General features: G+C 45.9%; 6 protein-coding genes and 1 long non-coding RNA gene across 11 annotated transcripts; 5 read left to right on the plus strand and 2 right to left on the minus strand.

The window, feature by feature from the left end:
* Nucleotides 1–248: 248 nt before the first annotated feature.
* LOC108033420 (zinc finger protein 879) lies at nt 249–1,498 on the plus strand. The gene is made up of 2 exons (XM_017107740.3): nt 249–502; nt 557–1,498. Exons 1-2 carry the CDS (start codon nt 495–497, stop codon nt 1,353–1,355), a joined length of 807 nt encoding a protein of 268 aa, XP_016963229.1. The 5' UTR covers nt 249–494; the 3' UTR covers nt 1,356–1,498.
* A 139-nt stretch (nt 1,499–1,637) lies between these two features.
* Nucleotides 1,638–10,484, plus strand: LOC108033872 (uncharacterized). 3 transcript variants are annotated; one of them, XM_044094562.2, is made up of 11 exons: nt 1,641–1,913; nt 1,978–2,100; nt 2,159–2,505; nt 2,559–3,439; nt 4,867–8,542; nt 8,594–8,812; nt 8,877–9,026; nt 9,077–9,319; nt 9,372–9,647; nt 9,712–9,826; nt 9,885–10,484. In XM_044094562.2, exons 1-11 carry the CDS (start codon nt 1,775–1,777, stop codon nt 9,950–9,952), a joined length of 6,237 nt encoding a protein of 2,078 aa, XP_043950497.1. In that variant the 5' UTR covers nt 1,641–1,774; the 3' UTR covers nt 9,953–10,484. The 3 variants fall into 3 exon arrangements, with proteins under 3 accessions (XP_050741174.1, XP_043950497.1, XP_016964003.1); XM_017108514.3 differs by lacking the exon at nt 8,594–8,812 and having other exon boundaries at nt 1,648–1,913; XM_050885217.1 differs by lacking the exons at nt 8,877–9,026; nt 9,077–9,319; nt 9,372–9,647; nt 9,712–9,826; nt 9,885–10,484 and having other exon boundaries at nt 1,638–1,913; nt 8,618–8,861.
* A 220-nt stretch (nt 10,485–10,704) lies between these two features.
* Nucleotides 10,705–12,561, plus strand: LOC108034331 (uncharacterized). Of its 2 annotated transcripts, XM_017109208.3 has the most exons (4): nt 10,705–10,835; nt 11,103–11,194; nt 11,282–11,380; nt 11,462–12,561. In XM_017109208.3, the coding sequence occupies exons 1-4, from the start codon at nt 10,818–10,820 to the stop codon at nt 12,168–12,170; spliced, it is 918 nt and encodes a 305-aa protein (XP_016964697.1). In that variant the 5' UTR covers nt 10,705–10,817; the 3' UTR covers nt 12,171–12,561. The 2 variants fall into 2 exon arrangements, with proteins under 2 accessions (XP_016964697.1, XP_016964698.1); XM_017109209.3 differs by lacking the exon at nt 11,282–11,380.
* Nucleotides 12,562–12,626: 65 nt separating this feature from the next.
* LOC108033371 (lysosomal thioesterase PPT2 homolog) lies at nt 12,627–14,672 on the plus strand. The gene is made up of 5 exons (XM_017107689.3): nt 12,627–13,065; nt 13,175–13,316; nt 13,376–13,483; nt 13,852–14,125; nt 14,184–14,672. The coding sequence occupies exons 1-5, from the start codon at nt 12,919–12,921 to the stop codon at nt 14,380–14,382; spliced, it is 870 nt and encodes a 289-aa protein (XP_016963178.1). The 5' UTR covers nt 12,627–12,918; the 3' UTR covers nt 14,383–14,672.
* A 192-nt stretch (nt 14,673–14,864) lies between these two features.
* On the plus strand, nt 14,865–17,211 carry LOC108034300 (double-strand break repair protein MRE11). Its single transcript, XM_017109163.3, has 5 exons — nt 14,865–15,181; nt 15,239–16,313; nt 16,463–16,620; nt 16,669–16,978; nt 17,046–17,211. Exons 1-5 carry the CDS (start codon nt 14,955–14,957, stop codon nt 17,133–17,135), a joined length of 1,860 nt encoding a protein of 619 aa, XP_016964652.1. The 5' UTR covers nt 14,865–14,954; the 3' UTR covers nt 17,136–17,211.
* LOC108033604 (uncharacterized) lies at nt 17,205–21,519 on the minus strand. 2 transcript variants are annotated; one of them, XM_017107957.3, is made up of 3 exons: nt 20,852–21,519; nt 17,863–19,062; nt 17,205–17,572 (listed from the first exon to the last, which is right to left on the minus strand). In XM_017107957.3, exons 2-3 carry the CDS (start codon nt 18,582–18,584, stop codon nt 17,437–17,439), a joined length of 858 nt encoding a protein of 285 aa, XP_016963446.1. In that variant the 5' UTR covers nt 18,585–19,062; nt 20,852–21,519; the 3' UTR covers nt 17,205–17,436. The 2 variants fall into 2 exon arrangements, 1 of the variants encoding a protein (XP_016963446.1); XR_007763483.1 differs by lacking the exons at nt 17,205–17,572; nt 17,863–19,062 and adding an exon at nt 19,974–20,764.
* A 2,413-nt stretch (nt 21,520–23,932) lies between these two features.
* Nucleotides 23,933–24,519, minus strand: LOC127010710 (uncharacterized). Its single transcript, XR_007763484.1, has 2 exons — nt 24,237–24,519; nt 23,933–24,160 (listed from the first exon to the last, which is right to left on the minus strand). It is a non-coding gene; the product is annotated as an uncharacterized LOC127010710 (long non-coding RNA).
* Nucleotides 24,520–25,295: the final 776 nt, after the last annotated feature.

The raw sequence follows: 25,295 nt of genomic DNA on the forward strand, positions 1-25,295 counted from the left end.
GCACACCCAATTGTTTTGTGGGACTATATTAACTACATTTTTGATCTGAAAATGAAAGAATTTACTATGCACAACCATAGTAAGCTGATAACTTTTGTGCTGAAGCTAGTGAACCTGTTATTTGATCAGATTAGCAGACTTAACAGTGGAAGCCAGACATTATTATTCCGACAATAAGCAATATTTTATTATATGCGCCTTCACAGCAACCAGCTTTTGTCCAGGCTTTAGCAATAACATTTAAGGTATTCCTTTACCTTCGATCAGCTGTTCATCTGCCGCCTTATACAAAAACCATTTTTACAAAATTATTTGGTTTCTTGCAGCCGTTAACTCAGTTGTGAAATTATCTGTTGAGCTCCGTACAACTCAGCAGTTCAATAGATTGGCCGCCCAAATCCTCTTCCGAATACCTATACAGAATGTGTTAGGCTGCCATTTTGCACACTCTTATACCTGCCACTAAATCTGCAGGCAAATCCTTGGACACCAATATGCAATCGTAAGAGAAGTGCTTCATCACAACAGTTTACATATGTTTTATGTTTTCTTATAGGGAAATGCCGAGAATATGCCGAGTGTGCCTAGTGCCTTCCGAAGACGGCCCCACTATTTTTGAATGCACATCAGAATCCGGGCATTCGATTAAGAAAATCCTTTCCCTGCCCACAGGATTCGAGGTTTGCCAGGGCGACACCTTTCCCGAAACCATTTGCCCACCATGTCTGCAGGATGCAATGAGTGCCCTCGAGATCAGACAAGTGTCCGAGAAGAGCAAAAGGGTGTACTGCCAACAAAGTAGGGAATTCCTGCAGAAATCGAATGCCCTATTGAACTTGAGCCACGATGGAGAGGACGAGGACTACCTAAGCATAGAGGGAAGTAAGGAAACAAACTGCGAGTCAGCTCAATCCAAAGGTGATCTCCTGGAAACTGATAAAAATGAGGAATGTGATTACAAACCCGAAACCGAAACCATCGAAGATATTCCCAAAAGACTACGAGCGATTGAACCCTACAATTGTCCTTATTGTTCTAAGATTTTTAAAGGAAGGACTCACTACAAACAACATTTGCGAGTGCACACTGGAGAACGGCCCTTCAAGTGCTCCCAATGCACCAACGCTTTCAAAACGCTTGGAGCCCTTCACGGTCACCTGCGGACGCACACGAAAGAAAGACCCCTCAGTTGTCCCCACTGCCCAACGGCCTTTCGACAATCCTCAACCCTACTCGCAGAGCTGTGGAAAAACACTTGCGAACGCGACCGCTCGCATGTTACCAGTGCCCAAAGAACCTTGCAACCCACTCCAGCCTCAAGGAGCAGTTGCTATCGCCTAAAGGCCTTCTATTAAGTGCCATGGCTGAGCAACATTTGTTATTACACAGCGACGATTCTAGTGACCCCAGTGTTCAATAGTATTCAAATTGAATTGAGACACACTTCCAAATACACACAGAAAAATTAGCAAAAATTAATGCATATCTTTAGCCAACTTGATAGAGTGTTAAGAGGATTTGGAAGTACACATACAGGGCATTCCCTAAACTCTTGAATTGCGGAATACCCAGATAAGAAATCGATAGCAGCAGCTTTTTTTTTAATGAATCGGTTTGGTTCCGCGTGTGGATCTAGCTCCCTTGCGAAGCGGTATTTGTTCGAATTTGTTGGGAGAAACAAAGATGTCGATGACTTTAGCTTTCCTGAAACATTAGAAGTCTGTCTATGTCGTCTGCTGTGTTTGTCGTGAAGTGTTGATAGCAAGCCAAAAATATGTCTGCCAAGATACCTAGTTCTCTTCAAGTGTGCATCAAGGTGCGTCCTTGCGATCCTGACCGCACCTCCCTCTGGCAGGTAAATGACGGCCGCTCCATCCACCTGGCGGGTAGCCAAGCCGAGCCCTACGTCTTTGGTGAGTGCTCATGCATGAATATGTATTCTTATTCCCGAGAGATCCGTTCCATGCCCACTTGCAGACCACGTCTTCGACGAGGGCACCAGCAACCAGGAGGTGTTCGACCGGATGGCCAAGCACATCGTGCACGCCTGTATGCAGGGCTTCAACGGAACTATTTTCGCCTACGGCCAGACGTCGTCGGGTGGGTATCTGTGCTATATATACACCACGGTGGAGCTAATGTCGTTCATGTCCCGCAGGGAAGACCTACACGATGATGGGCGACGGCCAAAACCCGGGCGTCATGGTGCTGGCCGCCAAGGAGATCTTCCATCACATCTTCAGTGAGACGAAACGAGAATTCTTGCTGCGCGTGGGCTACATAGAGATCTACAACGAGAAGATCTACGACCTGCTGAACAAGAAGAACCAAGACCTGAAGATCCACGAGGCTGGCAATGGGATCGTGAAAGTGAACTGCGAGGAGTGCATCATAACCAGCGAGGACGACCTTCTGCGCCTCCTAAGCGTGGGCAATCAAGGACGAACCGTGGGCGAGACCAAAGTGAACCTGCGCTCCAGTCGCTCGCACGCGATTTTCCGTATAGTTAGTATGTTTTATAGTGGTTGTCCGCATCCTTGTTAATTTGTTTCGTGCAGATCATTGAGTCCCGGAAGTCGGACAGCAGCGACGATGACGCCGTAATCCAGAGCGTGCTGAACCTTGTGGATCTGGCTGGATCGGAGCATGTGGACAACTCTGGTCCCCAAGACCATATAAACAGCAACATTATCCTCAGCAAAGTTATTAAGAGCCTCTCCGAGCATGTGGACAACAAGTTTATTAGCTTTCGCGATTCCAAACTTACTCGCGTCTTGCAAGAGTCGCTTTGCGGCAATGCTTTGACCTCCATCATATGTACGATCAACCCCTTGGTCGTGGAGGAGTCGCAACACACCCTTGACTTCGCGGCACGTGCCAGAAAGATCCGCATCAAGCCTCAGGTCAACGAGGTGGACCCCGACACAACTATGTTGAAACGTGTAGACTACGGGATTAAGAGCCTGAAATGTAAGCTTGCCGAGGAGGAGCGCAAGAAGGAGAGCCAGCTCATGATGCAGGATCTGGAGCGCCGCATCAAGCGCGACATGCTGAAGATAATTTCGAGCACCTCGCTGAGCGATCAACGTCTCCAGAAGCGGCGCCGTAACAGGGCTTTCTCCAACTCGGGTTCCGAGAGCGAGACTGCTGTAACTTCGTTGCCTGTTTTACCAGAGGAATCGCGCCTGCCCCGACCATCGAAGATGTCCAGCTTACCGAAACCCATGTTTTTCCCGAACAGTGGCCTTTCTAATCGACGGGAGATGGTTCACAATACCATTGGCGTCAATCAACCTCTAAAGAAGGAATTCGTTTCAGGTGATAGCGTGCAGAATAAAATAGGAAAGCCCAAACTTTTGGAGACAGGGGCGGCGAAGATTGATCCTTCTGAAATTAATCAGATTCCCAACAGATCAGAAGATCAGGAGTCCATTCCAAAGTGAGTCGAACATTTAAATATAACAAAACAAATTGACATTTTAATATTTAGTGGATCCTGTCCTTAACAGGGTACGTTGGAAAGTATTGAACAAGTAGAATAAAGCGCTTCCGACTCTAAAAATTTGTACACACATATTTATAATGGGGTATTAGACATCAAGATTCTAGAGCACTCATAACGCTACAACGTGTTTAGGGTATAGAATGAGGAAAGAGTCTGCACTAGACTGTAGACTACACTATAGTTCAAATATGGGAACTCACCTCAGGCGCCCACTCACCTGGCACCTGAGTTGAATATGTGGTGGAGACTCAAACTCTTCTACTCGCGCGATCTTCGCTCGTTCTCCTCACTTTCTCGGCGCAGTCGATCCGAAGAGGGCAAGCAAGCTCCACTCGGAGTGCGGTCGCGAAGAAATCGAAAACAAAACAAACGCCAACGCAAAAGCCGCCGAGAAGAAACGTTTCTGGGGAGAATCCGGGAGCGGAAAGAGGCCGCTGATGTGAGCCAGTTGCGCGAACAGACTCGGTTGGTTGCGATGACGCCCCTGCTCCGACCGCTTTGTGGCTCTGGCCCCGCGATAAGGCAGTACGCCGATCGACAAGCGAGTTAACTGGCCAACTTGATAATCTGACCGCTGGAATTCCGAAATGCGCATTGTATTTGCCGCTGTCCAACAGTCAGCACCAGCACGCTTTTTCTCCTCCCACCGTTCCCACCCTCTTCCCGGTCCACTTGGGTGATCGATGACGTCGACCCAACTGGCGATCCACCGACGTTTTAGACTGTGATGTAACGCCTATAGATTGGCTAACTGAAACCCAGAGAGTGAGTGAGTGACTGAAAGATCTGCATCTACCAACCTACAGAGACGGCTGCGTTCGGAGTCATAGCACTGCGCTTTATTATTTATTTCCGTTCGCAATAAACATGCCAGAGGAATGGGTAAAATGATTACCTTTGTGCTCACCCATCGATTGGGTATTTGGCTAATTTTATTTATAGGACTTTTTTATGAGGCTAACCTATGAGATAACTTACACTTTACTGTTTAAAATGCGGGTTTTAATATGATGAAGTTTATATTTAAAAAAGTTATATCAAATTCGAAGCAATATACATTTAAATAGCTTATTAATAAAAAAAATTTAAACACTCTCGGTTGAGCTATTTCCTTGTCCGCCACTGTTTCTATGCACATCGCTGTGTATCCCACACACCTCGCCTGGTGCAACTTCAACTTGAATGCCGCCAGCTGCTTCTATTTTTAGTGGTGTTTTATAAATGCCCGGTTTACTCGGACAGCTCCTATTTAGTAAGGCAGAGTAAACAGTTTGTACTGGAAGAATAAATAGGAAAATATTAGACTAAAAAGAAATGGATTCCTTAGTTATAACTTGACTTTCCTCTTTTAACTTTTTCAGCTGCCATGCCCTGCAGGCCGCGGTCTCTGCTCTTACTGCATCCAACCAGGTAGCGAAGGAGACGATAGAGAAGTACGAGGAGCAGGTAAAGTCGCTGAAGAAGACTATCGAGCGACTGGAGCTGGAGAATCGCGAGGCAGTGAATCTCGGGCTGCGCTTTGAGTCCCACAAGACCAAGTCCAAGCAGATGGAGTCCGAACTGCTCGCAGCGCTAACGGAAAAGGATTCGACCATCGAGGGCCTCCAGCAGTCCCTCAAAGAACTTTCCCGAGATGTGCTGCGCAATAGCAAGGAGGACCACATGCGTTCCATGTGCCCCGACCTTGAGTCCAGCTGTGAGAGAATTTGCAATAAGTGCCACGAGTTGGAGCGCCTTCTGCCCATTGCGGACGTCAATGGACTTGAAACAGTCGCCTGCCAATGTGATCAGCTGCGCTCCGAGATTGCTGCCACACGAATCAAGTTGGAGAGCGTTCAGTCAGCCTTTAGCCAGGCAAGCTGCGAGGTGTCCCAAAAGACCACTGACTGCGAGCGCCTCTCTAGACAGATTTCCACGGCCCAGGATGACTTTGGACAGCTGCAGGTGAAGTACACCACCCTGGAGGAGAAGTGGCTAGGTCAACAATTGGCCATCGAGACAATGCAGGCTGATTACAATGCCATCCAGCAAAAGTACCAAGAGCTGCAGAAAGAGTACGAAAATCTGGGAAAGAGATCTGACGAACAGTGCCAGCAGCTGCAGGCTGAAAATACGAAACTGCAGGCAGAGATTGGAACTCTCAAGGTTCGAGTGGAGGAAGCCCAGCGCAGGCTTTTGGAAGTTCCGAACCTCGAGTCTCTGGCACTAGAGTTCAAGGCTCAAAATCAGGAGCTCAAGGCGCAACTCTCAGAGTTGCAGTCCAAATTTAACGGCGTTCAGCAGGAATACGACTGCCTTTCCACGGAACTGATAGAAAGTGTCATTGAGAGCGAGGCTCTGAGGGAGGAGCTCAAACAGCGCCAATCTAGCTTTGACTTGGAGTCTATGAAGAGTTCCGGCATGGGCACGGAGTGCAGCGAGCCGGACAACAATCCCGACATAGAAAGTGATCTCACGGAGCAGTTCGTCAAGCTGTCAGAGTCCATTCAGCAGATAGAACTCCAGCATCATTCCGGCTTCACCTGCCTCTTTACGGCCAACAGACTGAAACAGGACGAGAGTGATCCACGTTTTAAGCTTTGCCTCGATTCTGCAGAATACTTAGAAGGTGATACTAGTCAGCAGGATACTTCCGCTTCTGTTTGCCTTAAAGGTTTCCTAAAGCGTCAAAGATTTAGGATTGTGAAAATGAGTCAAGAGGAGGCCTGTCTTCGAGAGGAGGACCGACTTCGGCATATAATTTTCCAATTGGAGCACGAAGTCGAAGAACAAAAGGCGTTAATTAAGGAAGAAGAGGAAATTATTCACGAAATGCGCGAGAAGGTGACCACCCTAAAGTCTGAACTTCTTGAGAAAAACGTCTTATTGGACAAGGTTGAGGATTATCAGCGACAGATAGAAGTCTTGCAAAAACAAAATGCGGAAATGAGAATTTCGTACAAGCAGTTGCAAGATGAGGTTACCAAAAGTAGCCCGATGAACCAGAGTCTTCTTGGAGTTTCTGCTGATGAGGATACCATACCAAAATGCAAAGCACCTTCTGGTGGGGAAGATCAGGAATGGGAGAAAGTAGCCTCCTTAAAGGCAGTTATTGCAGAGTTGAAAAACAAGGTATGCGATCTGCAGGCCGAACTGGAAAGTCAGTTAAAGCAGATGCAGCTAAAGGACAAGGACATTGCAAAACTGCAGTCGCATGTGGAGGAAATGGGCGAACGCTGTTTATCAATGGGACGGAGGTTAACAGAGTTGGAGGAGGCTTCCCAGCAAAAGCAAGAGCTTCTGGACCGCCAAGAGCAGAAGCTGTCCGATGATGCATGCATTATAGATCAGCTTCAAGAAAAGAATGCGAAACTCGAAGGCCAACAACTGGAGAAGGCAAAGCATGAGCAGACTAAGGTTTCCTGCGATTACAAAAATCAAGTCGAGGAACTCGAGGAATCATTAAAGAGAGCTCAAGAAGAGCTGTGTATCCTGGAGAAGGAAAAGACGAATGAGATCAACGACCTTAAGCTGGAATACATGACAAAGATTGAGTCGAGCGAGATTGAGAATCGTGCCAAATTCCGTTCGTATAGCCTGGAGATAGAACAACAACAAGCCTCATTAAAAGAACAACTAATGCAGGCCGGGGAAGAGCTATCCAGTGTTACAGCTCGGTTTCAGGCGGAGTTGAAAGGGATTAAATGTACCCTTCAGGACAAGATTAGTCAGACCGAGGAGGAAAGGAAGAAATTGAATGCCGAACACCAGGCAGAGTTAGAAAATATCCGAGAAATTCTAAAGGAGACGTTGGCTGGCGCCGAAGAGAAGCAGGCCAAGATCCAAGAGGCTTACAAGGCGGAAATAAGCGACGTAAAGGCCACTTTAAAGGAGCAACTTTGCCAAGCTGAGGAGGAGCGGGAGAAAGCAACCACGAGGCTTGAGGAGATGAAAAAATGTCTGGAGGAGTTGGAAGCTCATAATAGCGCAATGATAAATACCATTGCTGAGCTGGAAAAAAGGAAGTCTGATCAGGATTTGGCATTGAAAGAAGTCATAATAGAAAAGCGTCAACTAGAGGAGCTCTACGATCAAGAGCAGCTGAAAATGCAATTATGCACTAAGGACCAAAACGGCTTGGGAGCACAATGCGACGAAAAGATCAAAGAGCTTCAGGAGAAGTGTGGGCAGCAGATTTTGGACTTGGATAAGCTAAGGCAGGAGAAGTTGACTCTGCAATCTGAGATCCAGGATGCCAATGCGCAGCACTCGAGCACCTTGCAAAAACTTCAGGAACTCGAAGCGGAAATGAGTGTGCTGAGCAAACAGAAAGAGTTGGAGAAGTCTGATTTAGAGAACAAAATCGAAACATTCACGGCCAAAATAACCGATCTCGAGGAAGCACTGCACTGCGCTAAGCTCAAGGTCGTTACCCACGAGGATCTAGTCTCCCAGCACGAACGGTTGACAATCTGTCTTTCCGAGGCAAATGATTTATCCAACACTCTGCGAAAAAAGGTGGAGCGCCTGCACTCGGATCTGCTTAACTCGCAGGAAGATATATCCAGTCGAGATGCAGAAATTAAACAGCTTCGCTCTGACCTACTTGACGCCATGGAGGCAAAGACAACTGCTAGCATGGAGCGAGTAGGACTGGGCTTGCAGCTCAAGGCAGTCGAGGAAAAATTGTCAATCCAGGAAGGCGACTTTAAACGCGAAGTGGAAGATCTCAAAGGTTCGATGATGGAGCTGAAGCTAAAGCTCACATCCCTACAAGATATAAAAAATAAACTAGAGGCTGGAAATGAGGAGCTTAAAGCTAAGTTGAAAAACGCAGATAATCTGCAGAGCATGCTGGAAAAGGAGCAGAAGTTTTGTGCTTCCCTAAAAGAAGATTTCGCAAAACTGGATGTAGCCAAAACTGGTCTCGCAGAGCAGATACGAGCCAAGGAAGCAGAAGTCGATCAGACTACCAAGGACCTGAAACAGGAGGTGGAGTTGGCTCACCGCAAAGTAGAAGAACTATCCAAGGAGTGCGAGAACCTTCGCTCCGATCTGGTAGGTTTTATTTCCATATCGCCTTTTTAGTTCTAAGGAAACGTTTTTTAGGAAACCAAAACTAATAATTTCCAGAATGAAAATAAGAGCTTAGACTTGATAATATCCGATTTGCAAAAGGATAATCATCAGCTGAAAGAAAAGCTTTCCGTTTATAGAGAGAACGAGACGACATTTGCATCTCTTCAAGAAACCTCAATTGTCAAACGTCAACTGGGGCTTGAGGTTCTTGAACTCACAAGGGAGTTCGAGAAGTTACGAGCCGGTCTAGTAATATTTAAGAAAACTTTTTTATTTAAAAAAATTGATTAATTATATATTTCTTTACGTCAAGCAATCCAAAGATAACGCTTTTTGGATGGAAAAGGAACTGTTGGATGGCACCATTGCCAATTTAATGAGAGACAAGCGCAACGTGGAGGAAAAGTTTTGCATGCTCAATGAGGAACTCACAAAGGAGTGCGAAAGGCTACGATCAACTCTGGTACGTTCGAGGAATTCAGCTAGCTTAATTCATTAAACGTTTTTATTTAGAAATCTAAGGAATCCGAAATGCTAAAGAACAAAGAAGAACTGGCCGAAAAGCTGTCTATCCTTAAGGAGAAGGATAATGACAATGCTCGACTTATAGACCAGTTGGCGTCCAAAGAGGAAGCTTTTGCATCTCTGCAAGAAGACTCAATAAAGCATGTATTAGTCGCCGAAGCGTCTAATAGAGAAAGCCTCGAAAAGGTTGAAAGACTCACAAAGGAGTGCGAGACATTACGTGCAACTGTGGTATTATAAAGTAACTCTGGTAGTTAGCAGATTCTTAGTATTTTCTTTTTAGAAATCCAGGGAAGCCACTTTCCGAACCGAAAAGGAGTGCATGGACGGTACCATTTCCATATTAATGAAAGACAAGCGAAACCTGGAGGAAAAATTGTGCACGGTCACCGAGATTATGACTAAGCTTGAGCTTGAACTGTCGGCCTACCAAGCGTCTAAAGTGAACGGAGGCAACGTGTCTCTCGAATCGAGTTCCTCCAATGGGTCGCCTTCCTCTGCATCGGCCTCTTCTGCAATGAAAACCGTGGACCGCGTTGGTGTAGCTAGTGTGGCAAGGGTACTATATGCCATACGTGACAAATTCCAAGTATCTTTTCTTAAAATTACTTTTTACGCCGCAGAAATCGATCAGCTTTGAGGTTAGGAAGAATCGACGGATGACGGCTTACGATGAGCACCGGAAGCAGTCTTGCTGGAATGACTTTCGGGAATGCGAAACTATGACGGACTCTGTTGGTAAGTGCAGAATGTTTCTTGTGGGAACTACGAACTCATATCCTTTTTTCCATCGTAGATGGTAATTGCCATTGTTCCGAGCAGAGCCTAAGCCAAGGACTGAATCCGGGATGTAAACCAACGTAGGTTGGATACAACAGAGTTGATGGAGATAGCGAAAATAAGTTTTCTGAGGAAACCATTGATTTCTTTTTTTTTTGTTAAACTTTAATAATTGCGGGCACCGCTTTATTTTTCCACACAATGCGAATAAAGCCACTCTGCGAGCAGAATAGGAGAACACATAATGGATGGTGCCGAAATTGATGGCCTCTTGGAGGCCAAATAAGTCATGATAGATGTTATTCAAGTATTAAGTTATTTTGTTAAGTGTTATTTTGCACAGGCAAAGTTTAATGCATATTCAGAGTTGGCCGTCTCCGTATCAGTTTAGTTGTCGGTTTACCAGAGTTTTGAAAACAGAAGTGATCTTAAAATTTCAAATTATACAAGCTTAGGTTTTTGAAATAATTTTTGCTCGAGATTATTATTAAAATTTGGAAAAGAGTATTATTTTGAAGACCAAAATGTGGTCTTCGATAAATAAGGTATTCTAAGCAATACGTTTAATTATTTATTTTGTTTATTAAATAAACCTTCATTTTCTGTTTATTTTTTATTCTTTGTCTTTAAGTATTAGCTTTACGATAAATAGGCCCATTAAAAAAAATAAAATCAAGTAACACATATTTTACATTTTATTTTTTGTTTATTGAATGTCGTTTCGGTTCATAGAACCCTTTTATTTGATTTTGCTATTTAGCGCTTAACGGTTTTCGTTTGAATTGAAACTGCCTATCGATAAGTCGGTGTGCACAATTGATTTACCCAGTGTTGAACAGCGCTCGAAGCCTATCGAGGGGTCGCTTGAGTGTTGGGAAGGGTTGCGGACGCTTACAATTTGCAAAACAGAAAATTACGACAAAAAGCAGCGCCCCCCGAAAAAAAGGCCATGAACTCGGCAACCAAGGTAGGTGCAGGTGCTCCGTCACGTCCGCCGGCGACCACGCCCCCGAAATCCCGCCTCCAGCGCCCCCGCGCGTCATAACAAAAAAAAGGCGGCGCGGGAGAGAGTCGAGAGTCGTTCGTTTGTCTCACTCCTGCGAGTGGGAAATTTGTTGTTCCACCTTCTCTGGGGGAGCGGTCGGTGGGCGGGGGTCGGTGCGTTTGTTTTGAATTTGCACGCGGTAACAACAAACTGGCTCCGGATGCAAATCCGGGTCGGATGCACTTGCAGGTGGGGGAGATCTTTACGGCCGCCGGACAGGCGTTTAGCAGACTGGGCGACCTGACCATGCAGCTGCATCCCAACGCGGAGTCGCCATCCGGGTAAGTTAGTCCCGTCCAGAGTTCCGAGATTTGGTGGGCACTAATCGGAGTGTTTCTGTGCCCCTTGTTCCCTCGCCACGGCTGCAGGAAGTGGACGGACGAGGAGATCGACATGCTGCACTCGTCCATCATGCGCTTCTCCGACGACCTGACCAAGATCAGTCTCAGCATCAAGAACCGCACCGTGTAAGTGATCCTCCGGTCCTGGCGAGGGAACATGTTGCCCAGTGTGCCCGAGCTAATCCCAGTTACTTTTGCCCATTGCAGCTCACAGATTCGCCAGGCACTGAAAAAGAAGGCCTTCGAGGACGCCGGCATCCCCGCCAAGCAAGTGCCCGTCCAGCAGGTGCAACACGTGCTCCAGACTCTGCCGCCCCAGCAGCCGCAGCAGACCCTTCAGCAGACACCTCCTCAAGTATTCAAATCGCAGCCCATTGTTCAGCACGTACAGCTGGTGGCGCAGCCCAAGCAGATCATCCTGCATCCTCAGACCACCACCACGACGGGAACGACAGTGACGGTGAAGCAGTACCAGCAGATGCAGAAGGCGGCGGCGCTAGCGGCAGCCCAGGCTGCTGCTTCGGCGGCAAACAACACGCCCACCATTACGGAGAACATCATCATCCAGCAGCCCACGTCCACCTCGGCGACTGTGGTGCAGCAGCCTCACGTGGTGTCCACCTGTTCGTCGCCGCAGATCGTAGTGCCAGTTGTGCCGGCGGTGTCCACAGTGTCAACGGTACTCTCGCCGACAGTGGTAATTGCCGAAGACGTGGTGAGCACCTCTAATCCTCCAGCGACGACGGCGTCGGCAGTGGGCTCTCCAGCAGGGGCGCCAGCGGGCCTGAAATGTGGACCTGATGTGTCCATGACCCTCAACCGCATCAACGTGCAGGAGAACGAGGTGGACGTGGAGGAGTGCCTGCCCGCCGAGGTGGTCAAGCTGGACTTTGTCAGCGAAGAGGTGGCCGGGTGAGGTAGGAGCCCTCGGAACGGGCTGGATTTCTTCTACTAGATCTCCAGCCACATAACGAATCACGTAACTTGGAACAGAACCGCTACAAATCTAGATCGAGAACTCTTAAACAAAACGGTTGAGATGCCGCCCTAGCCCTAAGCCTAAAATGTTAAGTGTTGTCATATTTGATATACATTGAAATCACCTTGTTCCCGGCCTCGAAAGACAAATGGATTGTGCGAAGTGGAGGAGGAGTCTGTGAATCGCCAGCCACAGAGCGTAGATATTAATTGCGGAGCGCGTATGCTGCGCCTAGACTTTAATTTACGCAAGACACAATAGTGCAAAGTACATAACGACGATCGTGTAAGTTGAGAGTGAATAAACGAGCATTATTTTAAGGTCTAAAGATCTCGGGGATTTGATTGGATTTAACTTAGTTAAGATAGAATCATTCAGAAGTGTGATTTTTTTAATGTATTTTAGTTAATTTGTTTAGAATGAATTCATAGAAAAAGATATTAATTCGAGATAGATTCGTAAAAACTATTGGGGTTACCCCTAAAAAAATAATATATTTAACTTTAAACTGCCTTTCAAACACCGCTCTGCTCATAATTGCGTCGAAAAAGGTTGCCATTCGCGTGTCAACGTAAAAACCCGCACACTCTGAATTTCCAAAGCCAGGAGCAAGAAGAAGAGCAGCTAATAAAGATACGGATACTTCAACAACAACAGCTGCAAACCAATTTCATTGTTCAGCAAAATGAGGCTTCATTGGCAAGTCCTGCTGGCGTTCTTCGCGTCCTGCTCACCGCTTCCCGGCTCTCTGGCCTACAAGCCGGTGGTCATCCTCCACGGAATACTCTCCGGCGCCGAGTCGATGTCATCTTTGGTCCGGGAAATCGAAGAGGTTTGTTGTTGGATTCCCCTTGTTATTGTTTACCAGAAGCAATAGTCGCAAGGTCAATTTCGACGCAAACAACGCAGTAAGATTACAAACCTCTGTCTCCCGCTTGTAGTTTCATCCTGGCACCATTGTTTACAACTGCGACAAGTTCAGCGGATGGTATAGTCTGGAGAACGCCTGGCGGCAGGTGGATCAAGTTAGGGATTACCTCAACGAAGTGGGCAAACTTCATCCAGAGGGCATTATCGTCCTGGGTATGCGAAGCCTTCATCATGTGGTTTATTTGTAATTCTTAGTATTGTACTTTTTCCAGGATACTCCCAGGGAGGTCTCTTGGCCCGGGCTGCCATCCAAAGTCTGCCCGACCACAATGTGAAGACCTTTATATCCCTATCTTCTCCACAGGCGGGCCAATATGGAAGTAAGTTTAACCCAGAAATCCCCTTTTATACCAATGCCTTTAGTATTTACTAAGTAATCTGTATAAATATAGAGTATTAGTGGAAGCGCGATAATAACCCAAGATACAAAGGTTTTTCATTTTGCCCTTGTCACGCGAAAAAAACATTAATATTTTAGAAACAAATACCCAAACCAATTAATTATATAATTTATTTCGAAAACGGCAAAGTGGGGTTAGTTTTTTGTAATCTGGAACATATGTAAAACATTTGACTTTGCCCTTCTAGAACATAGCAATAAAATGTTGTATATTTTTAATGTTTTATGTACAAAATATAAGTCGGTTTGTTATGAAAACCTTGATAATGAATTTGATTTTACTTTCAGCCAGCTTCCTGCATCTGATTTTCCCGGATCTGGCAGCCAAGACGGCCTTCGAGTTGTTCTACTCGCGAGTGGGACAGCACACCTCGGTGGGTGGGTACTGGAACGATCCGCAGAGACAGGAACTCTATATGAAGTACAGTGAGTTCCTGCCGCTGATCAACAACGAAAAGCGTAGCTCCAACTCCACATCCTTCAAGATGGGAATGGTGCGGCTCAACAGATTGGTGATGATCGGCGGGCCGAACGACGATGTGATCACTCCCTGGCAGTCGAGGTAATCGTTAAGCTATCTTATATTGGGAAACACAATAACGCATTTGCATCCCTTCCAGTCACTTTAGTTACTACGACGAGAACATGGATGTGATTCCATTTAACAAGCGGAAGATCTTCACTACCGACTCCATCGGCATCAAAACTCTTCAGGAGGCTGGCAAACTGATCATCGTGGTCAAGCCCAACGTCCATCATCTTGCCTGGCACACGCGGACGGACGTCATCCACGAAGTGATAATGCCATATCTAGACTGAACAAAAAGCAAAAACAACCAAATTGTACTGAAGCGATCAAAGAGCTGTGATCGAAAAGGCGGATAAAAGCTCGCTCTCATCTATAAGCATTAATGTGAAGTTGCTACCTGGCTGACAGGCTACACAATGATCTTTTATCTGTAATTTAGCTTAAGACTGTTTACAATGACCTGTAGATCGCAGGAGAAATTTATACAAAGTTATAAAATACATACACATAGGTGCACAGGCAAATATATATAATTTTATAAAAACGCTCATATAATAAAAGTTGGTTTATTAAGACAATAGATTTTCTTAACGAAACAGCACATTTTAAACTAAACAATACACATTTCCACGACTATCTTAAGTATTCTAAAGTGGCATTTTTATAGGAAAACCAGCTTGTTAAAAACTGTTTGGAGACTTTTTAGCGTATTTTGAATAATAAATACATTTTATCAGTCCCGCGCATTATAAAATACCAAACATCTAATACGGAGTCTGCTCTGGTAACACTATAACTCCTGACGAAATAAATTTGTGCGCAAAAATCATTGTTTTTCGGATTTCAAGGAATCTAACTAGCCATGGCGGACACCACGGGAGCAGAGCAGGATACGGACAACGTGATTCGCATCTTGGTGGCCACCGACAACCATCTAGGCTATGGTGAGAAGGACGCAGTCCGGGGCGAGGACAGTTTCACGGCCTTTGAGGAGATCCTGGAACTGGCGGTGTCCGAGGATGTGGACATGATTCTGCTAGGTGGCGACCTCTTTCACGACGCGGTGCCCAGCCAGAACTCCATGCATAAGTGAGCTGGGAGCGTGCTTTAATTCGTCTCATCTATTTAATACTTAATCTTCGCCAGATGCATCGAGCTCCTGCGGCGCTACACCTTTGGCGATCGTCCAGTTTCCCTGGAGATCCTCAGCGACCAGGCGCAGTGCTTTCACAATGCCGTCAACCAGTCGGTCAACTACGAGGACCCCAACCTGAACATCGCCATACCGGTGTTCTCCATTCACGGCAATCACGACGATCCCAGTGGCTTCGGTCGCCTGAGCTCCCTGGATCTGCTGAGCACCTCGGGTCTGGTCAACTACTTCGGCCGCTGGACGGACCTCAGCCAGGTGGAGATCAGCCCCGTCCTTATGCGCAAGGGCGAGAGCCAGTTGGCTCTGTACGGACTTAGCCACATCCATGATGGGCGGCTGGCCAGACTTATCAAGGATTTCAAGGTTAAGTTCAACTGCCCCGAAACGGTTGCGGAAGGCGAAGCGGAGAATGAGTCAAAGGAGGACGAGGACTGGTTCCATTTGTTGGTGGTGCATCAGAACCGAGCCGAACGCGGCCCGAAGAACTACCTGCCTGAAGACCTGCTGCCGTCGTTCCTGCATCTGGTGATCTGGGGCCACGAACACGACTGCCGCATCGAGCCGGAGGAGAATGCCAAAAAGCGTTTCTATGTGTCCCAGCCGGGCTCCTCGGTGCCCACTTCCTTGTCCGAGGGCGAGGCGAAGAAGAAGCACGTCGGCCTGCTGGAGATCTACAAGGGGAAATTCAAGCTTAAGGCGCTTCCCTTGCAGACCGTGCGCCCCTTCGTCTATGAATCCGTCGTACTGCCAGACCTCGCCGAGGAATTGGGACTGAACGAGGGCGATGCCTCCAACAAAGTATTCAAATTCGCGAGGGACCGAGTTGAGGCCATGCTTGAGAAGGCGGCGACGCAGCACACCGGTCATCCCAGGCAGCCCACGCTCCCGCTCATCCGGCTGCGGCTTCTCTACACCGACGAGTCATGCATGTTCAACGCTATTCGGTTTGGCCAGATGTTCAGCACGCGGGTGGCCAATGTTCAGGACGTGGTGCAATTCAGCAAGCTGATCAAGCGTACCAAAGCGGAGACCGTCAATCTGGACAAGGAGGCCTTGCGTCGGGCACTGGTAAGGAGGGTTGTTGTGAACTTTTTTAAAAACTTGAGAGTTTTGTTCATACATCACAACTTTCATTTAGATTTTACATTGATATATTATGCCTTGACACACTATAGAAGTTATGTTTACTTTTATTCTTATTACAACCTACATTGTAGGAGGCGGATGCCACTCGCGTGGAGGAGCTGGTGGATCGTTACTTCGAAGAGGCCAAGTCCAACAAACCACTGAGGTTATTCCACTCCAAGGCACTAGCAGAGATGACTTTTCGATTGGTGGAGCGAAGGGATGCTGATGCTGCTGAAAATATTGTCAAGTGAGTGGCCATTGAAAAAATTGTATTTTCTAAACCAATTTTTTGCAGATTCTACAAGGAAAAAGCAGTGGATCATCTAATGGAGTCCATGCCCAACGATGAGAACGTCGACGAAGAGCTGGCGAGTTTTAGGGCGCGCCACAATCACGAAGCTCTGCTGAAAATGCTCGATACTCAGGGCCTGAAGATAAAGCGCGAAGATAAGTCCACAACAGTCCTGGGTAGCGAACCAAACACCTCCACAGCCCCTGCGACGGGGCGTGGACGAGGCCGGGGACGTGGAACAGCTCGAGGTCGAACCGCTTGTCCAGCTGCCCCACGTGGAAAGGCCCAACTGGAAGTGACTGTGAACAATACGGTGTGTATTACCACAATAGAACTCATTTTCATTACTTCATTCCGAAATCTTCTCAAATCTTTAACAGCGTGCTTCGGGTCGACAGCAAACGCTCCTAAGTAGTGTTAGAGGCGTTCGTAATACTGCCAGCTATGTTATATCGGATGACTCTGACTAAATCACATTCCGAAGCCCCGATATTGTTTACCTCGATGACGAATAAACAGGGAACTTCTTTCATATTACCTCCTAGAGTACATTGTATTTCGTTTATTATTCGGGGTTTATTCTCTGGGCTCAGGCAACTGCATAATATATTAGCCTACAACTTAGGAGCTACAATAAGGTGAACGGCTGCTGCCGGGCTCCACTTGGCCCGACTGGATGTGGATCGGTTCTTTGGTAGTCTAGCTGCTTCAGGACTCCGCCGGATAACGGCGAAGATTTCTCCAGACACCAACTCGACACTTCGTTACGCGTTACTGCTGGTGGTACTCGTAGTAGTAGCGATACGGGTCCACCGAAGAGCTGCCACCGGCGGCAGTCACGCCCACCCCACCGGCTGCTGCCCCACCGCTCGTCTTTGACACTGGCCGAATCACGTATGTGTTGCGCCTGCAAGTTGAAGTCGTAAAATAAGTAAATATGATTCAGCGGATGACTACATATTAAAGTTCTTATAAATAATTAAGAGTGCTTTAGGTAGTTTGTTAAGTTAAAATTGGAACACATTGTTTAATATACATATATATCATAAATCAAATTTTTGAGCATTGCTCTGTAGTAGTATAACTTATTTTTTTTAGAGTATTATAAAATTCACAGTCCGATCGTATTTCTTATTTTATATATATTTATTTGATGTATTAAGGTTTTTTTATCACTTAGTCAGACTGAAGACTCACCTGTTGTGTTCGCCGGCGTGCACCTGGAAACTGGTCTCCTCGCTGTGGTCGTGCGAGAACAGCTTCTTCAGCGCAATGATCCCGGCAATTGTCAGGGCCACCTTGCTGATGACGAGGGCCTTGCCGGCGATCGCGGCCAGAGCCTTTAGACCCAAAGGTCCCGCGATTCCCATGGCGGTAAGGAGGGCGGCCACTACGTACTTGATGTGGCCCCCCTCCTTGTGCTTCTTTTTCTTGTGCCCATGCTCGTGGCCGCGGCCCACACTGTCCTCTCCGCCGTCCCCGCCACCGCCTATGTCGATCTTGACCGTGTGCGTCCGCATGAGCTTGTCCGCCTTGGAGAGAAGGGCTCGATCGATGGGCGCCAGGTTGCCGAATTGGCGGGCATCCGTCAGGGATCCCAAGATACTCTCCGTTTCGCTCTGGTTCTGCTTCTCCAGCACCAGACCATCCACGATCTTGATGGAGTCTTGGTCCAGAGCTCGACTGAGGGCATGGAGTGCTTTCTGCTTGAGACAGCCGATGAAGTCGTTCTTGTCCTGGCAGTCATCGTACACCCTCCTGACCAGTGCCATCTCTGGACCTAGACCCCAGGCCGATCCCCAATCGCCGAGGCTTGAGGAGGGCGATTCCACCATACTGTGGCGTCTCCTCCTTGGAGCCACTGCCGTTGACACGGAGGCTACGAACGCCAGGAGCAGTAGCCACTCGAGACGCTTCATGGTGAAGTCCTTAGTGATGGATGCGGCTATCCAGGGTGCTAATCTTAAGAGGGTCTTTGATAGCTAATATTCACGTCCACTCGCGGGCAATCTGGAGATGCTACTGCAGCGAAACCGCTGGGCGGGCAGAGCTTTTATTAATTGCGATCCGAGATTGCGACGCACTCAGACGGAAAGAACTGGCGTGCTCGATGGGATGCAGACGGATCTTGGACTTTGGGGATGCAGCAGTAGCTACTTGGAGGGCAATTAGCACCGGCCATATTTCGGTATGCGTTCGACCGACTCCTCTTGCCTTCGCCGGCTCGCTGACATGTTTTCGTTACCCACCCACGGTTGGCTGCCTATCCATGATGCTCAGGTCTCGCGATCAACGCGACACCAGCAAGAAAGTTGCACTTTTCGATTTCTATGTACATATACTTGTGTGCAAATGAGCATCCATCACTCAGCATTCAAGGATTACCCTTAACCTCTTCTGAAGAAGTAATGACAAGGATGACTACTTTTTAGTTATTACTTTACATATATATTTTAAAATACCTATTTTGGATTATATACGTTTTGTTTAAAGACAAAAAGTTAAGCAAGAGAGAACGCAATAGTCGATGCCACCGACTATCAAATGCCCATTAATCAGCTAAGAGTGCGATAGAGATATGCAGCGCCACCTAGTTTCGATTTTTTGTTAAGATTATAAATTGTTAATAGATGGTCCGATTTTAACAATTTTTAACAAGAAGATAGGTAGTTCTAGCTCTTTTGGTGTCCAAAATCTCAGCGTTCATACGGACGGACAGACGAATATACATATATAAAGTTTATAGGGTCGGAAACGCTTCCATCTACTTTAATCAACTTTAAATGTATATCAAGATATGTGTAAAGTATATTTTGGATTGGTAACGCATAAATAGTTTTAAACATTTAAGACCTCATAATATTTAAATCACAAATATTGTTATCATATGATATGCAGGTAAAATATTTAAAGAAATTGTGCGATACAGAAACCAATTTCATTTAGGGATTATTACGTTTATTGAAAATATATTATGCTATTAATCTAAAGGCAATTTGCTTTTTATTTTGTAGAGTAGATCTAATAACTACCGTATGTTCTCTTCTAAACAGCGGGCTCTGAAGCACTAGGACAGCGGAACTGCCCATATGCACTGAATAAAATACCAATAAATCAGTTCTAGGAAAAGAGAGTAGAAACTACAAGAATAAATATGGTTTTAAGATCCAAAAAAACGCAAATATCAGCGGGCGGGAGCTTTTACTCCAGCTGCTCCCCGGAGCCAACAACCGACCCGCTCGCCACATCTTGGTAATAACTAATAACATTTAACGATGCGTGTAGCGCAGTGATTAAGCCCACCTCGGCTACTGCCCCTTTGATTTCGACTTTGGCTTGGACGCGCGCTGGGATCTCGGTTCGAAGCGGTGCTGGCAAAACAAACCGCTCGTGTGGGAATGGATGTAGCCTGCAAATTGGTTATCATAAATTGCCACTGCTTCTGGACGGAGCAGGGGATTCCCCGTCGATGCCGTGAGCTGATCGCTGCACATTTGGCTCAGTGGCCCACTGGGTGAAATTGAGTTGGCTGCAGTTAGGAAGTTTTCTTTTCTGCGCACAAACTGTGAAAATCAACAGCTCCCATTCCCCAGTAGGTACCTGCCACCCTGGTGATTCGCCTTTGAAGATCGGAGCGGATCGGTCCAGCTGGTGACAGTTAAGTCGTGTAAAAGTGACTGCGACACTCTCACCTGCTTATCTTTTCCTTCCAGATAACGCCAATTTCTCTCATTAGGATGTATGGCGCCGTAAGTTTGCACGCAAGAAGATGGACGAATACATTTGGATGAAGCAAGCAGGCTTAGCTTTAAGGTTAGAAAATCAGTGCGTTGTTTCTTGGTACAACGAATCAAAGATTAAATTATTTATCAATTATTTATAATCAAAAAGCAATTTGTAACTGCGGAAGGTAGTACTTGTATGGAATACAGTAATCTATACCTCTGACACTCCATTAAATTGATAAATCGGTGATGACACAATTTTGTGTGATTTTATAGATAACTTTGTACGTATCTATGTACCATGTATACTTAAAATTTTTAGTTCAGAAACTATTAATTTACATAGTAAGACAAATTATTTCGAAAGCATAATCCTATCCCATTAAATATTTAATCCGCAGCAAAACATAAAAAAGAAGACAATTGCTATTAAGTAAGTTATCCAGAGACTATATACTTACATATGAGCACCAGTCCATATATATATGCATCTCTATAGAGACGCTGGGCAGTCTTATATGAGTGCCACGCACACGAATCCTCTGCTCAAGAGGGCGTAAATAATTTAATACATCAAGAAAATTGGAAACGAAAGTTTCTTTGTTTTGGTTTGGCGTGGCCGCAGCTAACTTTTAGTTTCGATGCTCGCAGATAGCAGGGAATCCTGCCGAAGAGGACGAGCGGACGGTCGGACAATTGTGCGATTTATTTGCACATTTCGGCAGACCATTTGGGATTCCTTGGGCGGTGGGAGCTCCGTGTCCTGCTCTTATCGTCAATAATCATCATATGCTCAAATTTTTGGTCGCTTAATTGGAAAATTGTTGTTGTTCTTGCGATACGCCTGAGCGATTGGGTGATTGCAGATTGGACGGCCAGGATCTGGGTGGATGGATGAATGGATGACCGGTTTGGCTGCCGAGTGCCCTTTGATTGATGGCCTCCACATTGTTTTGCGGCCTTGCTGTGATAATATTTGATCAGCGCCACTTTGATTGGCATTTTGACCAAGGGCCTTGTGGCTGCTGAGGAGCTAGCAACTCCCTAATTTATGTTAATATCAAAAAATGTAGTCTTTTTTATGTATTACAAGTGGAAGCATTAACGGAATACATGTTCTGAATTTGATAGTAATATCGGAGCCATTTTTTCGTGGCCAATGGTTGACCATTTCCGATGATAATTTTTTCCTTTTCCCACTACGCGACTGCGCAAAATCAGGAGAGCTCGCCAAGGGTGGAATATGAGTTCATATCTCGTCATATTTCATAACACCCACTGCCTGAATGTGCTGTTTTTGTGGTTGCGACTCCTTTGTGGGCGTGAGTAGCGACAGCGACCCAGTCCAAAATGGCGACGGACCTTGGGGATTATTCTTCCGGGCAGAAGGATGCACTGCCGGTTCTTTGAAGTTTTAGTTGAATTGGCAAATGACAGGCGCCGGAATCGGGGAAACTCCTCTTGAGTGTGCACCACGTTGGAAAATGCTCTCATATCAAAAGAAGTCGAAACCACAAAGAAAATCTCAGCGGCAAATTTTCAACTACATCAAATCATCGAGTCCCGGATCCGTATTCGAGTTCGTATCCGTAGTCGTGTGCCCGTATCTCAGCCCTGTTTGCACCTGCACCCCTCGGCACCCCCAGCACCCTTTGCAGACAAAGAATTTCCCTCCATTCCCAACTCCCCGTCGCTTTTCCCCGGCGACTGCGGTTCGTTCGCCTGCTGCCAACTTTCAACTACTTGCAAAGTTTTCACATTTTAAATTTGTTGGCTTGTTGCTTGTGCTCCGATTTTTCTGCTGCCATTTTCCTTTGCCAGCGAAGTTTCTTTGTTTTTCTTCCTGCAGGTTTTCTTGAGTGCAGGACGCAATTTAAAAGTGGAAGTAAGATGTGGGGGTTCTTAAAAAATATTTCTACAGTAATTTAATCTTCCATTGACAAGTTTTTAAAATTAAAATATAATGGTGTAGCGTGCAGTGCAGTGTGCAGTAGCCCTTTATAATTTCTGTAATATTTTAAACATTTTTTTAAAATTCTGCTTTTAAAAATAGTATTGCATGGTTCCCAAAGATATCCAGTTGGTGAGCTTTTACCGCACTGATTGGTTGGGCTTTGTTGTGCCCAACGCCTACAGGCTGACCTCCAAGGAGCACAGCTTCGTATATTTGATAAAATCCTGCACATTCTTCAGTTCATATTTGCGTAAAGAGACAGATTTTTGTGGAAATCTTTAATTCTGTGCCCACATGAATACACAAAAGCCTTGCCCAGGACGCAACACAAATATGCAAGGATATGGGCTGGCTCCTTTTCGGACTTCGCCACAAGCTGCGGTCTCTGGCCAAATTTGCTTGCACTACATATTTGGCAGCTTACCTCCGGGGTACTCGGTACACTACATCTAATAAGCTGGGGAAGTCCCTCCTTGCTCTCCTCGGCGTCGATGGTTCCTTTGTCTCCCCGACGTTATCGATTGCGCAGCGAGTTGAGCTGGAAAAATGTTTTCGCTTTATCGCCACGGTGGGCGTGGCAATAAGGGGCGGATAGGGGCGGACGGGGAGAAAAATAAATTGTTGCAAACACAAACAGAAATATAATTTTGTTGCCTCGCATCTACATGGGCCACATATTTATGGCATGCCAGCACGTACGCGATATATTGCAACCCAATCGCTAGACGAGAAGCGGTGGAGGGCTTTTATTTATTTGGTAAACTTCGTTTATATCGCACACAAACCGAACCGGGGGAATCCCCCGCCCAGCGAAGGGAAAGCGAAACAGAAAGCGAAACAGCCACCGACGCCATGTTGAATGCGTCCTAGTGGGCGGTGGGCGGTGGGTGGGGTGTTTCGGGAGGTCCTGTGGGTGGTGCCGGGAGAGGTCGTCACCATCATAAAAGCCTTGGCTGAGACCCAGAACTCAGGACTCGGGGCCCAGGACCAGGACCAGGGAACGTGTACCCTGTGTTTGTTATGCTTGTCAAGCATTTTGCGCGGGACCGTCTCACGATATTTCGATTTTGATATCTTTGGGTGTTATCGTTAAATGTCTGTCTGCGTGATAGAAAGGGGCTGTTAGGGGTAGCCGGCAGACCCACAATGTATACAATGTGCCACGTTGATTATGGTCTCATTTTTGGTATTTACTTTTCATTGGAATGAAATCACACTTCGAGAAAAAGTGCCTTTCTTTTTCAGGGCCAACCCCCATTCTCCATTTCCAGTTTTCACGATTTTTAATGAGTTGTACATGGCAGACGAATGATTTTACAGACACGATATATTTCAATTATCGCCGCTTACTCCCAAATGTAAAAACATGCAAAAATGGTCAACAGTATTGGAAGAGTTCGAATTAGAATTGGAGAACATTCTTAAAATTCATTTTTATAGTTAATTAAGGGGAGTGCTAGGGATATGAACATATGCAAGCAGCATTACGACTTTAAGCAAGACTGCATACTTTATTTCCCAAATATATAAACATTAAGCTATAATAATGTTTTCAATAGGTAGTCTAGATGAACAAAAGCCCGTCATTGTCAGAATTATAGATAATTTAATCACATCCAAAAACCCTGATCTTAAGAGTATATGAAGTACAACGTCATGAATAACAGTTCTAAAAGTTAACTGCCTTAATCCTAAAATATGACTCCGTATAAGTTGTTGAATTATTTTTCCTTCCTTTTGTGCACAGTTAATGATCCTTCGAGGGGAAAGGAAGAATCATGACACCTCTCCCATGCTTTCCATAATCGATGCATCCCTGGCCATGGTCATGTGCGAGACTTTTAAATTAGCACTCAAATGTGTCAAGAGCCCAGCATCATTATTCCACGAACCTAAGACCCTCGTCCACGTCCAGAGATCCAGTCCAAATTATGCCTGTATGTACGGACTTTTTGACATGGGTCGGTCCCTGCATCGGTGCCATCATATGTCATAATTATAGCTGCTCCAGTTCGGGGTCCTGGCTGGAACCTGCTCCAGTTCCTGCTCAGATATTGATAATTGGCCCAGAAGTATGACCAACTGGGCCTGCGGCTGCCCAAGTCTAGACGAAAAGTGTCGGTTTTTGAATATTTTGACAGTTGGCACTTGATGGGTCCAATTTGACATAGATTAAATAAATTTGACCAGCTCAAGGGCAACACGAACTCCAGATTACGCTTTTATAATTCAACAGCCTTTTGATGCCATGCGATTAAGGAATAACAGTGTGAATTTTAATCTTTAACAGCAGTAGTAAAAAAAATATGATGATACATATGTAAAGTCTACTTTAAATATTTCAATTATTTCTTGTTAATAACAAAATAAGCATATTTTTAGATGAAAAAACAAATTAAAATTTTTAAATTTGTGAAGATACACATTTTTTTAGTGGTCCGAAAAAATGATTTATTTGTACCTGAACCTTATGAGAAAAAGAAGGAATATTTCCTATGATATTAGTTTGTGTGTTTGCTCACATAAAAACCTTTTAAAAAGTTTTATTATTTTCGCGCAACCACTGTGCATCTCAAGATTAGGACACTAAAACGAGGTACCGAAACTTATCGCGAGATGGCGATGTAGAGCAGGGATCCTCTCCAAGGCGGGGGTCAAGGCGAAGTTGGTAGACCCATTAAGCGGCAGCCGACCGATAAACTCCTCTTAAGGCACGCGATGCGCTGCCCCGATGTGATTTATGTGGCTTTTAGGATATTTTATTAAAATGCATATTCGTTGCTCGGATGTCACCGTCGGCGGCCGTTCAGTGTTTATGATTTTCATAAGCTCGCCGGCCATTGGTCAGTGGCCGCAGCTACTGCAGCATCCATTGCTCGGCAGGAGGACTACCAGGAGCCGAAGGAGCGGGGAGCTGGCTGGGGAAGTGGTTCCTGTTCGGCGGCCAGGTT

The sequence above is a fragment of the Drosophila biarmipes genome, chromosome 2L (assembly GCF_025231255.1).
Source record: "Drosophila biarmipes strain raj3 chromosome 2L, RU_DBia_V1.1, whole genome shotgun sequence".
Classification (NCBI taxonomy): domain Eukaryota; kingdom Metazoa; phylum Arthropoda; class Insecta; order Diptera; family Drosophilidae; genus Drosophila; species Drosophila biarmipes.